Below are 19093 nucleotides of genomic sequence, written 5' to 3'. Positions count from 1 at the left end.
CAGACTCCGAGATCTACTGTGTGTAAAGCGATTTTAAGACAAATAAGCTGTGTAGTCTGTAACTCTAGTCCAGCCGAGACATCAGGTTGAATGCAAAATACATTGTTCCTTGTAAAATATCCCAAGGAGATCATTTCCAAGAGATGTAATACAGAAAGCTTTCCTACAAATTCTAGACTCTTCAATGACGTCATTCTTCCTTCAGGTTAGCCTCTCCTGATTGAAGCTGATGATCACTGGCATTCAGATAGTTGGCTTATTTTGTAATGCTTGGCTCAATGATCCATCAGGGTTTGGATGTTTATACAGATTGTGTAACAGAGAAATGAAAGATGTGCAGGGCAGTGCAGTCTGTGTTTAGGCGGTGGCTGTACTCCATCAACATGACCACAGCACCAGACAGATAGGAAACCTGCCCAGATGGAGAGGCTGTGCAGTTGCGTCATGAATCCCCTGGCAGCTGGTGCCATAATGGAGATTCAGATAAAAAAAATTGGTTGTCTAAAAACAAAAAAAGCACAAACTCTGAAAAGCAGATTATAGTTGTGGACACTGATGTGCCTCTGATGTTCCTCTATCACAGCCTGACTTATACAGTACATCAGACTGGATTAAGTGACAACAGCAAATACTGGACATGTAATTCTCAAACGTTGGTCACACTTTGATCTACAGGCACAAACAGCACATCATTTAACGTCACGTCATTTACTTAGTAACATCATTAACTAACCTGTGCCACAGAAGGTCTGCCACAGAAGTACACTATTCCCTCAGTTTACCATTTATTTCCTGTCTGGTGAAGCCGTCGCCCTTTGGGAAGTAAAGAAAAATGGTATAATGATGTGAAAAATGCGATGCAGCATAGGGCCACCAAAAGTGGTCGTGGTCGTCCTGATGACAGGAAAGTGACGTATGACTGCTCTCATCTATGGTTAGTGTTGATTAAATCAGAAATAATAAATAACAAGCTAAGTGTTCTAACACACTGACCACCATACCATTACTTTCCAGTAAAGTATTGTCTGGTTCATGTTGTCATGTCTCCATGTAATCTGTTTGGATCACTATACCAAATATTAGGCTTTGTATTTATCTCATTACGTGTCATAAGACAACAAGGCCTTTGACTGTTGTGATGATGATGTGGGTCAGTTCAGTTCTGTCAGAAACACTTACATCACATGACAAATGGAGATGACAGTATTTGAGTTGGCGGGAAGACTCCCTGCTGCACACATGATAAATAATACGCAAATAATCCCACATTGTGTATCAAGTAGAAGTAAACACCATGCAAAGGTGCATACAAAGAGAGAAGAGCTAAAATACAGGGAGGATAGAGTGAGGAGTGTCTCTCAACAGCAGCAGCTAGCACACAACACCTGCCTTGCCCTTGTTTGATTGACTTATATCAGAATAATGCATTTATAACTTAAATTGTGTTGAAACTAAAATAGCTTTTTTTATAAGTTGTGGTGTTTTGAGCGGTCTTCACCACCATATTGAAGACTGGCAAAATTTATCAGGAATGGTGGGACTCAAAAAGTCATGACAAGGTCATCAAACTGTTTAAAACAAAGCAATATCTACGTGTCTATGAGTTGTGAGCAGTTCAACAAAAGGGAATTTTTCTTCTTCAGTCGTTTCCACTGAATACTTTATTTAGGTCTGATTAGGCATGATGAAGTTAAAAAATGAAGTTTTTATTCAACAATTGCATACAATTTTGTGAAGCAAAAATATGTTTCTCATTTACTATCCTGTGAATCATCTACTTTTAAATTTTAGAGGCGGAGCAACTCGCAAATTCGCATAAATGACGCGAGGTGAAAGATCACTGCTTACGACCCCTTAAGTGAGTCCCACCCCCTACACTGAGATATATTATTTAAGCGATGAAATCTGATTAATTCCCTGTCAAAACAGCTCAAAAATTAACCACATATGTTAACGTCTATTGATGAAACCAAGGTGTACATTGTTCACCCGCATTGTTGCTCACACTGTTGAGGACCTCCGCTACGGCTGTCGGTGTATGTTAAATCACCTGGAGTCACCTCTCTGTAGGTCAAATGAATAATTCCTCTCTATTGATCAATTGTGCGACATTGATCTTCTGGCCGCGGAAAGTACTGCCCAAAGGAGTTCTGAGCCCACACTGAATTGCACACAACTCACCTATAAATATTGCCCCTTGAGTTTTTCCCCCCTAAGCATGCATGGAGTCCATGTGATGGTCTGAATGGAAATCCAGCTGTCTGGAGAATAGCCTGATGTTTTGACAGTGTGCTGCTGGATCTTCACATCTTGTCTTTCTCTCTGGAACTAATCAATCCTGACGCCGCAATACGCACAGGCTGCACCTGCGTCCTCTCTAGGTATTACACACACACATATGGCCTATGGACACCCATGCATACACATAATTCCACACACAGCTCGGAGAACACTGCAGTTCTGCTTCTCCACGTCAGTGAGGGCATAAGGAAGACAAAGTACATTCTGTCAGAGAAGACGTAAAAAATGGAGCCATTTCCTGAGATGTGTAGGTCCCAGCTGCCAAGAAAACCACACAAAATGGTGTGTTCAGAAGGTCTCAAGGGTTTGGCTGTTAATAGCTCTCTGTAAATCCTCAGGGGTGGCCATTCTGGGAAGATGGGGATCTGGGTTGTGTCTCTGACTCCTTTTTCATGCTAACATTGTACACCTGCATAATCACACATGCCTATCCATACAAGATCACACACAAGGCATGTGTGACAGTGGTAGCTGGTATATCTGTGGATAAAGTCCAAACTGGGAAATCGAATAGAGGAGTCCTTTGCCAACATTTAGTCAGAACTCATAATGGGTTTCGGAGGATTCCTACATGTCTATACTGACATTTGGGTGACCACTGGCACTGAAACTCTAAATATGAGTTGTGGGAATCACATGCATCAGCAACTTCAGCTTCAGTCTTTTCAGAGGACATTTTCCAAATACATATTACACAATGTTCACTTGTCAATAGGCTAGTGTGATGGCTAAAAAGCAAATATGGAATGCTGTGGTGTTAAAGAGAAAATTTATGGCATGGATGACAGAGAACCACCCAATGTGTTCATTTCCTGCAGTGTGCCAGAACTCTCCTTTTCTCACCCTTCTCACACACACACGCACACACACATGCACACACACACACATTTCAATGATAATATCAGAAATTCATTCCAGTCGGGTGTTATATACTGCATATTCACATGTAGAAGTAGTCGTGAAGGCAAAGGATTTGACAGTTCCACTTTGATGAATGTCTTGTCATTTTACTGAACTAAACTTAAAGCGGTCAGGACTCATGAGAAAGGGTTTTGACTGAGTTAAGCTTTTATTATCTTCTTTAATGGTATTAGAATATATGCACAATATATGTATATATGCATATAAAACTGAGCTTCCCAAAGTATGTGAGGAGAATATTCATTTAATGTGTTACCACCTATTTCTGCAGTAGGACTTAATGTGGTGAACAGAGAGAGAAAATCAACATAACTTTTATGTAAAAGTTGAACTACATCTCTGCTAACACACTGTCCCATCATGGTCATAGTCTATTATGATGTGGATTGGTCACTCTCTACTCTAAGACAATGTCAAATGAGGCAAATTCACGAATAAACATGACTAAAATGCTTTGAGCTAAATGCTAACTTCAGCATGCTAACATGCTCTATGGCAAAGCTATAATGCTAAGCAGGTATAAAATTTACCATCATCTTAGCTGACCATGTTAACAAGCTATCATTTGCTAATTAGCATGCACTAAACACTAATCACAGCTATGGCTGAATGGAATGTCATTAGTTTAGCAGGTATTTGGTCATTTTGGACAAGTCAAGTGATCGCCAAAGTGTTTCATCCTCGGGACGCAGTGGATATCTGTATAAAATGTAATGCCAATCCATCCAATAGTTGTTGAGATAAATCAGTCTGGACCAAAGCTGTAGACCACTCAACAGACCAACACTGCAATAGTTTTTTTTTAGCAATGCTAACGTTATTAGCTGAATTACTCACTGTGTTTTAAGGTCAGAGTGTGGAAATTTCCTGAACAAATCTGTCAAGAAAACTAATATGCACATAGAAATTACTTCACATTACGTCTTATTTTGATAGCGGTATGAGAGCCTGACCCAATATTGGCAACATGTGTTTCTTTTCACACAGTAACTACAAAAAAATGTGTGGCTTACAAATCCATCACAGTGTATTTACCTACAATATACTGAGAAATAAGACATAAGATAAGGCTCAAGAATCCCCAACCTTGTGAACTTTGCAATGTTCTAGTGAGTACTTTGAATTTAAAAGTCGTAGATTCTATTCCTGATTCTACTGAGCTACAGTAGTAGTAAATTTTGCATAGTAACATAACGCCAAAGAAAAACAATTTCCTTTCTGGACATCAAAACCCTACAATAATATGAAGCAGAGTCTCATCTTAATGCTTCTTCTATCAGGTAATAACAATGGATATTGGGTCCAGAGGGGAGGACTTCTCAGCATCACGCACAGCCGTCCACTCTGCTGTGAGCGCCGGGCTCAGGCACTTCAGATCAAAGTGGTGATAGTTCATCAGCACATACCACAAAATATTTGCTTGATAACAGCAGGCAGATTTGCCACATCACGGCATAATAAGAGAAATTCCTTCCTCCCAGTTTGAACTCTTCTGGATGCGAGAGGTCACATAAAGCAATGAAGTTCTGAGAGTGAAAGACAAACATTCTTGATATGCTTGGGTGCAGGGAATCCAGGGTTTATCTAATGCCATGAGATAAAAGTGAATATTTTGATATAAGAACAGGAAATCAAGTTGCATGAGATGTGATTTTCTCAAGGAGAAGAAAGTATTTTACTGTCATTTTACTCAACTCTTTTCTCGTGTCTATTTTGAAATAAATGTACCTTAGATGATGAAATTTAAACTAATAAAATCAGTACTATATCACTTATGGATGATGTCAATTCACATAATTTTGTATTTGATTTATGCTTTCTGCTGCACATAGTGATGGTGTCAACGAGAAAGGATCCCTTACTTGATTTATCCTTACCACTACAATTTAAACTCTGCAGTACTAATAACAACTGACAAAACGATGTGCTTCGTGAAACACCCACGAAACACAAGACGTTTAAAGGCAAATGAGGACACATGAGAGCCTGGAAATAGCCCTGTTTGTTTAAAGGCCACTGACACTGACATCCAAATAAATTAATAAGCTCAACATGTGTCTGATTAGTGTTTGGATAGCTATATGAGTGATATGGCAACAGTAACATATTATAGCTAGATGTGTGCAGACAGAATTTGAACAGCATGTGGTGTTGCATGCATGGCCCACATTTCAGTCCATTTACTGTATTTTAAAAAATCCTTTAGGACATGGCAAAGACCATGTCTGTCTGTGGGACTCCTCTCTGTCTGTCCAAGATCCTTATCTCTATCAATCACCTCTGCATGCCCGCTTTCCTTCTCTCTTTTTTTCGGTGTGTCAGTGAAATGGCATAAACATTTGTATCATCAAATTAATTTCCATTCCGGGGGTAGATGGGTTGACCCACTCAGATAGACCTCCAACACGGGATTGACTGTGTGGGTCTGAGAGTCCACTACTATAATGCCTCATCTGTGAAGCTGTACTTAGGGACAGCTGTTCTTTTTTTTTTTTTTAGCTAAATGCTCACAATGGCAACGCTAACATGCTGATGTTAAGTGGGTATAATGTTTACCATGTTCACCATCTTAGTTTAGCCTGTTAGCATGCTAACATACATACGTACAGCTGAGGATGATGGAAATGCTATCAGTTTTGCATGTATTTGGTCATAAACAAAGACAAATTGAAGTTTTGACCTGATGAGGGTTCCAGATCATGTAAGGGGGGCATGAATGTCTGCACCAAATTTCTTCACAATCCATCCAATAGTTGTGAGATATGTCACTCAAAACCACAAATGCTAGCTTGTGGTGCTAGAGGAAAAGTCAGGGGGTCATTAGGATAAATTGTCTGGGAACCATGAATGCCTACAAAGGTTTGTGTCAATCCCTCCAGCAGATGTTGAAATATTTTAGCGAAAACTTTGACTTGCTGATATCACCAGAGCAAAAGTTAGGGAATCACCAAAGTTATTATGATTCATCCTCAAAAGACCACAAATGTCTGTAGAAAAATGTTATTATGACTATTAATTTTTCAGTCTGGACCAAAGTGGTGGACCAACAATCAGGCTGATGTTACCATCCCTAGAGCCATGCCTCTAGCATGGCTAATATAATGGTCCAAAGACTGTGGAAAAGCTAAAACAGTAGCTTCTGCTAATGCTGCAACTACCATGTGTGCTGACATTTCCAAGTCAGCGGTATATTTAACATCACATGGGTTGAAACCCAAATGCCTCCTAAGCCCTATAGCAAGAAATGAAAGCACACTGCCTTTGTAGCGTGACTCCACAACCCAACAAACCAAGTGAGGCGCACCTGTGTTATGAGAAGAAGATCAAAACTGGACTGGACAGGCAGCCTCTGTGCATTCCAGTCAAATAAGGAAAGCTGGACACCATGGTGAGCTCCGATCATGGGAGCAGACCTTCCATGTAGACATGTGAGAAACATCACAAGGCAGACTGCTTCGTTCTAAGGGAAGGACCTTTTGCATGTTAGCGGGGGTCTGAATGTGGGGGCGGATGTAATCGAAACACACCAGCCATATGTATTCACTGTGCTACCCCTTCCATATGGGAATATTTACATGTCTTCTTTGTTGCTCAAAGATGAAAGTGCAGGAGATCCATTTAAGTTGATTTTATGACACGTTTTAGCAAATTTGCAAGGGGGGGGGGACTTTAAATGCCTTGTAAAATGTGTTCCACAGCATGTGAGACCACCACATTAAGTCTGATATCCCACATGAATATAAAGGAAATCTGACTTAGAAATGTGGACTTTGAAACAGAGTGTGAAGGGAATGTGTGTTTTTGAATGGTGAGTGAATGTTAAAAATCCACATGAAATCCATAAATGAATCTGGAATGTTATCTACATCTACTTGAAAAACGGCTGCACAGGAACCAAAACAAAAGCAGAACACCATACATTTATTGTGGAAAAAAAAGCAACATTGGGAAGAAACATGTCTATTCTGGCACGTTGTTCATCTTTATATTACAAAAAGGGCTACAAATCTCGATAATTTATACAAATACAACAACTTTCAAAAATAAATCTTTAATTTAGTAAACGCTCTGTGAACAAGTTTCTGCAATTACCAACCTCTTGAGATCCCTGAGCAGAGACACAGAGTGAAACACTTTTTGTTTTTTTTGTTTTTTTTACATCTTCACTCAAGCAATAACAATTATCAGTGTTTGCTCATAAACACTTTATATACACAGGAGAAATGAGCACGCTGTTTGACTATGTGTGAGTGTGAGGTGAGGGGCAGGAATAAATGGTGATTATCTTACTGGACATTTATCACTAGTGACCATCACAGTCAAAAACGGAGCAGTGTTTCACACCATTGTGACTGTAACATGTGACATATATATTTCTAAGTTATACGTTTTATCCTCCATTGTAGGTGTTGCTCTGTATTTATATTTATCAGTGACACTCAGCTGTTTGTGGACATCATTTCTGCTAACTTCCTTCATTTTACATGTAAAAACACAGTGCCAGCTGGTTCTGTTGCCAAGTTAACACGAAGCAATAACTCACAATGTATGAACAATGAATGAACAAAGGACACAGATAAGTCAGGAGGTGTGTGGCCAATAACAATCAAATGATCACAAATACTTTACATATTCTTACTTCCAAGAAGGTGCTATTTCACTTACTGTATGCTGACAACAACCAACAAATAGATGTTAATTACACAGAATATATACAAAATGAGACTGTAAGACTGAGTTTTGACAATATGGGAAATACCAAAGAACCAAACTTGCTCATCTGAGCTTACACTTTAAGTCTGGCTACTTTTTTGCTGCATGTTTTTCTGTATACTATATACACCGTAGGTATATATTAGGATTCATTTATACAAACACAATGAAGTTAGTTTTATTCCAACAAAAACATAGGCATTAAGACATTTCCCTCAGGCGTGCTATGTCTGTGCATTGTCCCGTGCTGAAAAAGTGTGTATCGGCATAGCTTTTGTATTTGGTTAGAAGAACTCTTTCGGTTTTGGCTCTGCACACTCCTATGTAAAAGCTCCAGGCGTGCGGGGAGAAGGTGTAACCAAAACTACAGTAATTGCCTCTGTTGTCTCTGACTTCCATGAGAAGGTAGTTTAATATTTACAATTATAGCCTCTCACTGTCGTCGAATTGAACGAGTTATCATGGTGAGTTGGCTTCTTTGCCAGAGCAGAACAAATAGCATTAGTGGTAAAAATCCCACCTGTATGCTACTGTACACTGCTAAAAAAGATTCACACCTTTTTCTTTTAAGGCATCATAATGTGAAAGGAGTCCCATTTTTCTTTGCTTTAGAGTTTTCTTGCCAAAGAATAGTGTATTTGGCAAAATCCAGCCTTTGTGAAACTTTGAGAGGCTATTGTTGTGCTGTGATGGTTACCAAATTAAATTCCCTTTTTCAGGCTTTCACCAAATATCAGGACCTCTGCTACAAATGGTTTGCAATGATTTCCATGTCTTCATTATTAAGGGTGTGATCTCTCATTAGCAAACAAAGTGACCAATTGAATATGTGAATGGAGATTTTAGTAATCTGAACTTGATTGACATGATTGATTTAGAGATTTTAGATGGCATGCAATTCTTCATATTGCCTTATTTTCTTCATTATCAAAATCTGCCATCTGATCAAACCAAGAACTTTATTAAACTGTCATGGAAAATACCCTCAGTGCAAAGCTCTGAGATGTATTTTCTCTCTTTTATATTTTATCTCACACTGCTCAGGGACAAATTTCACCGCTTTGAACTACAATTGCTTATTTAAAAAACCCTAATTCATCACAAATGTTGAAGGATGTACCTATGGTCTTACTTTAAGTGCTCTAGTTATAGAAAAATAAAAACAGAAAGAAAATGTGGTTCCTGTGAGAGCACTAATTTTGAGGAAAGTTCTAAAGAGTCCAAATACCATGTCGTGCCTGCCAAACTGTGAGCAATGCTACTGAGGAAAGCTGCTGGCCTGAGGTGTATGCAGAGCTCAGGAGTCATTAGGAGGGCCGTGTGGCACAGTCATGGCCTCTCTGAGCAAACATCCTCCCTGAGTCTCCTCTATCTCTCCAGGAGGAGAAGAGCAAATGAGGGACCTGTAGGCCGCCCTTTCCCCCCTAGTCTGTCATACAGATGGCAGGTAGGCAGGCGGGTTGAGCTCAGGGGCTCGTGGTCCTCAGGCCCTGTTTCTCCATGATGTTCCACAGCTTACGCAAGTTGGACTGGGTGATAGTGTCATCCGGTTTTAGTTGAAGTGCTCGAAGGTAATTGGCTTCAGCTTCTTGCAGCTTCCCGTTGAGGTGGAGGATTGCCCCCAGGTTCATCAAGGCTGCAGGATACTGAAAGCAAAAAAGAGATCTTAGTCATTTTAGGATGAGATCAGTTTTATACTAAGTACACTTCGGGCTAGTTTAAAGCTTTATTCCAAAGATAGAGTCGTCTTTTCTTTTTTCCAAGAATAGCAACGCAGGCCTCTACCCTGTTATTGAGAAGTAGGTACAGTGATTCAGCTGCTGAGACACAGCAAGAGTGAGCAAGCATACAGGAAAATATACACACCACCAATGGTGTGTATAGTCGATGAATAATGCAAATAATCTATTCACACTTTAGGGATATACATAATTTAACAGGGAATGGAATTTGACCAGAAATGTTTTATATCACTGAGCCACATGCAATAAATTGTTGTCCAAGCAACTCCAAACAGACACTTTGAACAGATGTTATTTTGGAAAGTTTGAGCTTTAAAACACTTGAAAATAAGAATCTTATTTAATGTCAGGTTGAATAAACACATAAAGTTATAGAATAAACAATGATTGGTCCTTCTAATAAAACAGTCACTGTAAAAAAAACATTTGGTCATTTTGTAAGGCTACACAGCAGAGCCTAACACGCAATTGGTTCCTGTTTGTCAGATCACCCAGACTGTGTTTGGAGTTTGGTAACCATGCTGCTTTGTGTGTCCCTGTGTCTTGTCTGTGGCCCCAGATGTCAGAGGGAGCAACCACTACTTTGAAGTGGGTCTAGATGAATATACTGTATATTCCTGTTGGTGCCAAGGGGCAACATCATCATCTGTGCGACAGGCTGGTGAGTCACAAGGACTTAAATACAGGAAAAGTGTCTGGGTGCAATCACGGTAAGACCATGAAGTATCCAGGCCAGGGGAGGGGCCACATCTGATCTCCATTTTAGTTTGAAGTGTGGAAAAGATGTCTAATCCTGTAGCGAAGCTACTGTTTTACTGCTTGAGACTATTGTAATTTATGTAATTATAACTCCTAGGAAACAAGGAATGTTTGTAAAACAGTCTTAGTAGAATGGCCAAATGTGTGCTTTTACTGCACTGCTTTTTTTCTTATAATTATCAGCTCATACATCAATGTCACATGGAATGGCATATGATTATAGCATCTTGACATTTACTGATATATTGTACCACAATTCATTTTTCCCCCCTCATGGCCTGTTAACTAATCAACTAATCTCAGGGCAATACTCTTTGTCTTTGTGTACTGCATGGCTTGGAAATAAAAAAAAACTATCCAATTCAGTTAATGAACATATCTTCATAAAGAATAAAAATATACAATAATTAAACACCTAACAAACTCTGAAATGCAAATTATGTTTTTGAACACAAGGTAAAGCAACCACAGGTGTCTACGTGTTAAAGTAGGTTTATACTTTGCATATTAAAGGTTTAGTTATTCATGCATTGAGAGGTTACTAAACACAACCACTCTCGGATTTTATGGCCATTGATCTTGCTTTGTCCACACCGTGCTGTAGATTGACCCTCCTTTGCTAGGCCGTTTCGCCCTTATCCAGTACACTCACAAAACTCTCAAAACATCTTGCTGTTTTTCCAGTGTCAAGGTTGGATGAGTGATGCTCTATGCATGAGAATTCAATGGGAACAATATGTCCAATAGCGCTGCTTTTCTCATAGGAAGAATAAAATCGAAGAATAAATCAAAGAGATTCTGCAATAATCCTATTGTCCCTCAGAGAGGAGCCACTTGTTCCCTCAACGCACATGAAACATGCTACAAATGCTGTGGCCGAAGTAGAAGGCTGACATGACCAACACTTCTGCTGTTGCTTACTGACTCCACATCTGTAGCATTAAAATGACTGGATACCAGTTCCCTACACTTGCTGCATACTGTGCAATTACATTAAACCCCTAGCAAAACAAATATTTCTCTCTGTGTTTCAATTACTGTTCACAGGAGCAGCCACAGTTCTTGACTTTAATGGTCTGGGTAATTCTGAGACTGTGCTATAAATTACCTGCAGTTTGACCCAACATTTGAAGGTCATACCACAAAATTACACTGGGGATCAATTTGCAAGTTAGGGTTTTTTACTCCTCAGAATAATGCTAGCCAATGTATAACTGTTTATACATATGGGCCTCACAGAGATACTGTATGCACAACATGTAGGTGACAAGTAGTCATAGTAATGTCACCTATAATTTCCTTGAATGAGACTTAATACTTTTTGATGGATATTGTTACTGTAAAAAAATGCAAACTATCACGTCCAATGTCGACAATGAAACTTTAAACTCAATAAACAATGTTGTATTTCTATCTTTACTACAAAGAGCACTGCATTTGACTACATTATCTTTGATAGTACGGTTATTACTCAAGGCAACTAAGATGAGTATTTTAACATATCGATCAAAAGAAGCATGGGGTAAACAAAGCAACTGGACACAGGAGTGTTTCAATTTAGTTTTAAATGGTTCAACTTTCAAATGTGACAATTCAAGCTTCTTGTATCATTCTCTTTAGCCCATGGCAATATAGTGAATTTCTGTTCTCAAAAAATATAAAGTAAAGACCAATGGGGAGTGAGCTTTTAACAAGATGTTTTCTGCCAAAGTAAAAAACAAAGTCTGTTTAAAAAACATTAGGTTTTAGATGAATGAGAGGTTGGTGAAGATGTGTAACCACAATTCTTAAATAAGTTCTGAGGATAGAAATTGAAAACCTTTGTCCAGTCATTGGAAAAACCAATCTAGGTGGAAAGTGTATGAGAAGCTGATGAATGGTGTAACATATGAAGCCATTTTCAAAGACTCCTGGTTTTCTTCTCAGTGCAGCTGCAGCAGAGACTCAAAGATCTTTTTCTTTCCGTCCACTGAAAACCTATCAATTCCTGAGTTTCTCCCCCGTAGGCTCCCACCTTTCCTCACCCAAGCCTTTCTCCCCTACTTTGTATAGCTAAGACGTTTGTGATTTACACCCCTACTCCTTCATTCTTCCTCACCCTTGCAACACCCTGCAAAACGTTCCCTTGTCAAAAGCTTTCATTTCCCCCCCCTAATTTCCTGCTGCTCTGTAACCTCTCTGCCTCCTTACCCTTCCCAAAACTGGCATGTAGCAGCAGAGGCATGGCCAGATGTGGAGCATATTAGCCTAGACCATAAAGCAACATGTGCTATAAAGACTGCGAGAGTTAAAAGTAAAGCTTGGTTGGGAAATGACCTGACCATAATGACTTTACATAGGCCTTTAGGTAAAGAATATCTACATGGAAGGGGAAACTTTCAAAGGACAGATGTCATAGGGTGCAGAGATCAACCAAATCAAACCAAGCATCCGATAGGATTTAGCTCGTCTAGATAGAGGGAATTGAAGGACTAAGGGACTAAATCCTTTGAATGGAGGGAATTGTCCTCTCTCACTCAGAACCAGCAAACATGTGTGCTTAATATAAAACACCAGAGCCTTTGGAAAGTGAAGAGTCAAACTGCAGTAAAGCATGAAATAACAAATGAAGATGGACAGGGTACATAGCTTAAGTCAAGTCGCATAGGAAAGAACAAAGGATAATGGTAAAGAAGATGGATGAAGATGCTAAATTCTAATTGTGCCTCAGCTGTAAGCAATACAAATGGCAAAAGGCATCCAAGCAAAAGTGACCAAGTAGGGGCAAGAATGCGCCTCTGTGTTCAGATGTGGACATCAAATACGTGTTTGTACAATGACAGATGCCAAGAAACAGTCATGTGAAGATTACACGGATCTTGCCCCTAAAATAGAACTGTAAGGAACACAAGCATCTTCAGCACAATTTCACAGAAGTGGATATCCATCAGGGCGGCACAACAGTGGTCTTCTCAATGGTCAACCCTGTCTCCTCACAATAACTCCCTAGGTCCAAAGACTTAAAATTGGGTGAACCGTGGTGTGAGTTTGAAATATGGATGTACAGTGTTAAGAGAAATGAAAACTGTACTCCAGGAGGGTGCACATTTAATAAAAGTTGCTTATCCAATTTCTATGCCTGTTTTGGCAATATGTCTTAATACGAAGAGTTATAGAAGCTTGAGGTGCTTGAGGTGTTACATATGTATGTCTCTTTAAAATGGTGGTCACTGGGGAAAACGCCTTTTGGTTGTAGGGGACATTTTTGTTGCAGCCCTTCAGCCACGGGGCCAAATAGGTGGCAAAGCTACCTCGCCTTACTATATTTCTCCACGCTCTCATCAGACAACTACCGTGTTGTCTGTGTTAGCCCAGCAATAGCGTTAGCCCAGACTGATGACGTGTATCCTTCCTGTCACCCACTGCATGCTGGATAGAGTCCTGCCCCCATGACAAGGTGGTAAAGAAAATGAATGGATGAACACCTATCAGACAACCGTCCAATAACTTTTTTGTTGTTGCACAGAACATATAAATCCTCCTAGAAAAGCTTGATTAGGCTCTTGACAAGGTGAGTTCCAATTATTCAACAAAAGGTGGTAAAGAATGCTCAACCCAACACAAGATGAAAAACACTCCAGAAATGACACCTTTTGTTCATTTCTGATATTTGATTCTGCTCTTACGCTGCATTCACATATAAAGTAGCATGCAGTCTCTGGCCTCTCATGAAGGTGCAGCTCTGTGGGTATACTCCGCTTGAACTAGACAGTTGTTTTTTCATGTAGCCGCCGTACTACACGCGAGCAAGTAGTTAATTTCCTGTTGCACAGTTTGTTTCCCTGAGTTCAGTATAGTTTTGCTATTTATGTTTTTTTTAAATGTGATATGCGTTGTTAAAACTGTTTATGCCCACATGGGCAAGACTGGTCGGCCCTGGGGTCCTGTATCTGCCCTGGAAGCAATCCCCACTCCACTAGTTGAGCACATTAGAAAGAAAACAGTGAGCTTCTGTTTCTGTGGACATTAATACGAGCACAATTGGCTCTCGCCTGGTTTTTGCTCACATTGCATCAGAGGACTTTTACATGAAGTTGAGCTTTTCTCCATTTTCCCCTGTGGTGCCACAGTTCACCTTTTACATCTCTGCTGCTGAGCAGAGGGCGTCAGGGTGCAACTCCAGGTCCCATTCACAACGAAAAGCAGGCACCTTCTTGCATTCATTGTCCCAGCTTTGAGCCCATATGTGTGAACTGTGGCCCTCGGGGTGTCTTATAAGGGCCAGTGGAGCCTGTCATGCTGCCATTTATGAACTAAAAGCTTACAGTCCACATGCTAACAATGCTGCCCGATGTTTATTTTCTATCTGACAGGTGTCAGATGTCACCATCAGGGAACTGAACAAACAGCGATCTCCAAGTGAACAGCTTATACTTGTTTTTTAACAGCTTGTTTTTGGGGTCCATTGTGGCTTAAAATGTTTCTACAAGCTGGGCCATGTTTGCTACCAATGAGTTATACTGTATCATGTGAAAAATCCACACTGAGAGATTGCCTTTTGTTAACTCTAAAGGTTCTTCAAACTTCTGTGAGCAGTGATTAGATGTGATGACATCCTCGCAGCACAAAGAGGAATTTGTGCTACTTACAAAAGTCCTTCCCACAATTCACCTTAAACGGTATGGTCCTATTGCATTAAAATATTTTTCTTACCTTACATCTGGGTTACATTAGATGTTAAAAATACATATTTCTTTGAACACTACACTGACACTGAGAACAACAAAGGAAATACGAGCTCAATTTCATGGTCTCTGTGGAAATCTTAAATTTTTTTTCCACGGTGTGGACAAAGCAAGATCAATGGCCAGGTTTTGTTTGTCTTTTTGTTTGTCACTGTTTGTATATATTATAATGGGGTTTGTGTGCTTGCAGAACCAAACTTTATTGTCTGTATAACATTGTTCAGATATATTTTGATCATTAATCCTCGACTGATTTCTTCTAATCAAGACACAGGAACAAACAGGGTGACCGCATGCCAAACATATTTTGCTCCCTCTGCAGCCCTCACTTAAACAACCCGACCCCTCCTGCCAAAGCTCTCAAAGACTGGACCCCATTCATTTTCAAGATGTCAAAGTCCCCTGACCGAGTGTTATTATCATTATTCTTTTCAATCTACTTACCCTGGCCTGTCCTTTGAAGTGTGTTGATGGATGATACACAAACAAACCTCTGAGCTTGGTATAAACCTAGCTCTCATCCACTGACAATGAAGGCCGTTGTGACAAGGCAGACTGGGCAGTAATAATATTGGAAAGCCACCCAGAATGTGATTGCACAGTGTCCATCAGGGTAAATAGTAATGGGGATGATTAGCTCGTTGTGGTTGTACTCACATTGGGTCTCAGGCTCGCTGCTTGCCCGTAATACCTCTCGGCTGCCTCATTTAGGCTGGCTTGTCTGCAAAGGGAAAACAGAGAGGTTACTCATCTTTATTGCTCCTGGCTTCATATGAGGCCTTGAACCCTGCGTGTTTACTGGCACTCAGGGGTCACTGAGAAAAAACACAGACGGAAACAGCATGAGTGATGAAACCTTTAGGTTTCTCATTCGATGGCATCTTTCACTCGATAACATTTGTGCTGTGCACTGAGCAGCAAGCACTTTCTGCTTTAATTGAATCTTGAGGTCAAGACATTTGGCTTATTGGGTACTTGAAGAAAACTCATCGACAAACCAAGGCCATTCAGGGATATTCACTGTACATTTCTGTTTACAGGTAGTGGGGGAGATTGTGGTTTGACATGCTGGATGGATACTGAGACACTGAAGGAATGCAAACAGTGTGGAAACACAAAGTCATTTAATCACACTGTCATAACAACCAGGGCAGCAGAGTAGATGGCACAGATGCACCAAAACACGCTGTATATGCCACACTGTGACACAAAGGATTTTTGAGGCAGATGGCTTGTCAGCATGACATCCTGGAACCAGAAATACTTAGTTCCTGAGGACATAAAACCTCCAAGACTGGAGTGTCCTAAATTATGCTTTCATATCTCCTTTCATAATCCACTGCTCCGCCTACTGTAATACGCAAACTTGTGGCTTCCTGTTATTAATACGCTGGTATCTCAAATATCACCTTTATGGTCCACAGCTGCATGGTTTTTACTGATGGTAACAATTGTCTCATTGCAAACAATTTAACTTTGACGAAGTCCAGGACAGAGTCAATGATGGCTGGCTGGAGCCCCTTAAGTCGTAATGATCAAAGGAAGTGAGGCCGTTGGAACCACAGTTTCATTTAGGCTGTCGCAGTGTATTAAGGGATCATCATCCATATGGTTCCAGATAAAAGGCAAAGCTTTTATTTTAGGATTACCAGATCAGTGGCCTAAGTAAACACATAATTTGTGTTTGGTTTGAAAGTCACCATCTTCTGTCTTCACATTTTTTTTCCTTCTTCATCAGTGAATTGACAATTAATGTTTTTCAGTTACATATCACACGGTAAGGCTTTAATAGTTTAAAAGCATGGTATTTAAAAATTTTTGCAAAGAAGAAAAACTCCCGCACACTGTCCAAATTGCAAAAAAAGATATTGACAATGTTTTGGTGCAAGACCTTCATCGTCAGTGTGTAAGAAAAGGCATGTGATATTTAAACACCAGTAATGGGCATGTGTTCTAAGAGACCGTTTTTGGGATAAGTGAGAAAAAAAAAAAACAAGATCAAGAGTTTACAGCCATGCTAGCAGTTCTGTGAGACCATTAGCGCAGCAATGTTTGAGGTAATTGCTAACATCAGCATGCTAATATGCTCACAATGACAATAACACTGTAACATGCTGATATTTAGCAGGTATTCTATTTCCCATCTTAGCTTAGCATGTTAGCATGCTAACATTAGCGAATTAGCACTGATAGAAATGTCATTAGGTTTCCAGGTATTCGGCCACTAACAATGAAATTGGACAAGTTAAGATTTTGACCTGATGATTGACCTAGATTGAAAGTGAATAAATTACTAATATTATTACAATTCATCCTGCGGGAATGTGTGTACCACAGTATCATCCAATAATTATTATGACATTTCACTTACAATTACAAATCTCAACGTTGTTTTGGCACAAGAGGAAAAGTCAGGTGATCACCAAAGTCAGAAACCCCCTTCTGTGAACCACAAATGTTAGTTCAAAATTGAATGGTAATCTTTCTGATAGTTTGTGAGATATTTCAGTCTGTGACGAAAGTGGAGTCATGCTAACATGACCTAAAAACATTATGCTGACCTTCAAGAAGTTAGCCTACATGTTACAGTGGATATACAGAAGAGCATGCCACTGCTGTTTATTTTTTTAGTACAACTGAATTTTTCCAGCTCTGTTCCAAAGAAGCATTTTACATTCCAAAGGCGATCCAGACACCGACCTCTGTTGCTGAATTTGTCCTGAGATTATAAATGTAGGTTTCATGTCCAACCACAACCATATGTTTGTTTGCCACCATAATATTTAGAAAGCACAACCTTCTGAAAAAAAATGCACAAAATCTAATTCTATAATATCATCATTATCACATTTATAAACACATTATCGGAGGAGAACTGGAGAGCTGCCACACCATGAGCAAATGAGCAGGATCTCTTAGGGCTGTCTGACTGCGGGTTCTGAGAAGGCAGAAGACAATAGAGGCCAAATATGTAAACCACTGCCTAAACCCGAGGAAGAGTCTGTGTGAGACTACAAGAGCACAAAGATAAAGAGAAGGAGAAGTATGGGAAAACTGAGTCGGAATGAATGAAAAAAATCCCTGGAGGAATAAAAAAAAAAATCTTGACCGTATTTTAAATCAGCAACTCAGCCACTGATCTTTTTACCCTAACATCTTGTTGTCTAGAGATGTTTTATTAACCTCAGACTTGCACAAATCACAGCACTGACAGTACTGCCTATAAGTGTGAAATTGTTGGATACTAATGACTAAATGAACAAATTGCATTTTCAACATCATCCAGATATAAACTGCAGCTGTTCCATTGGTCTCAAGCACAGAATTACATTTTCTTTTAGAGTAAGGGTATCTCTAAACATTTTCCCTAAGGGTAGTACTGTCTGTGCAGTGCAACTTATGTAACTTACCTTTTATACCAATTTTCCCTTTCATTACCATTAAAAGGTTATCAGCTTAAACCAATTTATACACTTTTTTGGAAATTGGGACGGCAAAATATACACAAATTGGCATACCTAATATCATATCATTCTAGTAATATACAAAGCAATCTTTCAGATATATTGTATTATATTATTATATGAGACGTGGTTTGGATGGGAATCTATGAGGTGAACTATGAGTGCATAATGTGCTTGAATGTGTTATTTTCGAAATTAGTATTCCCCTGGCTGTCTTTAAATATCTACAGATTTAATGTTACTTTATGATGCCACAGTGCAATGTTTCACTGAGAGCTGACACATTAAAGGGAAGTATAAGCACACCATTAACTGACCTTTCGTGTCCCATATTCACACTATAAACAAGAGTTAGTTTGATAAAAAAAAAAACCCAAGAAGAATTGTTCCGATGAGGCAGAAGGAAATTATTAGTTTGGAAGCAAAATGGTCAAAAACCAAGGGCCCAAGAGTGCAATAAAAGACATGT

The 19093-nt window shown here is 39.6% G+C and overlaps 1 protein-coding gene across 1 annotated transcript in view; it reads right to left on the bottom strand.

Moving 5' to 3' along the window:
- Positions 1-7124: 7124 nt before the first annotated feature.
- The window catches only part of tmtc2b (transmembrane O-mannosyltransferase targeting cadherins 2b), a 44201-nt gene continuing 32232 nt past the window's right edge, over positions 7125-19093 (bottom strand). The window contains exons 10-11 of the mRNA XM_046038385.1: positions 15818-15881; positions 7125-9581 (exon numbers count right to left, since the gene is read on the bottom strand). Coding sequence (XP_045894341.1) covers positions 9402-9581; positions 15818-15881 — 244 coding nt within the window. The 3' untranslated portion in view covers positions 7125-9401. The remainder of the gene's footprint in view (positions 9582-15817; positions 15882-19093) is intronic.

The sequence above is a fragment of the Micropterus dolomieu genome, linkage group LG22, assembly GCF_021292245.1.
Source record: "Micropterus dolomieu isolate WLL.071019.BEF.003 ecotype Adirondacks linkage group LG22, ASM2129224v1, whole genome shotgun sequence".
Classification (NCBI taxonomy): domain Eukaryota; kingdom Metazoa; phylum Chordata; class Actinopteri; order Centrarchiformes; family Centrarchidae; genus Micropterus; species Micropterus dolomieu.
The sequence above is the reverse complement of the archived record's forward strand: the minus strand, read 5'-3'. Positions and strand labels throughout refer to the sequence as shown.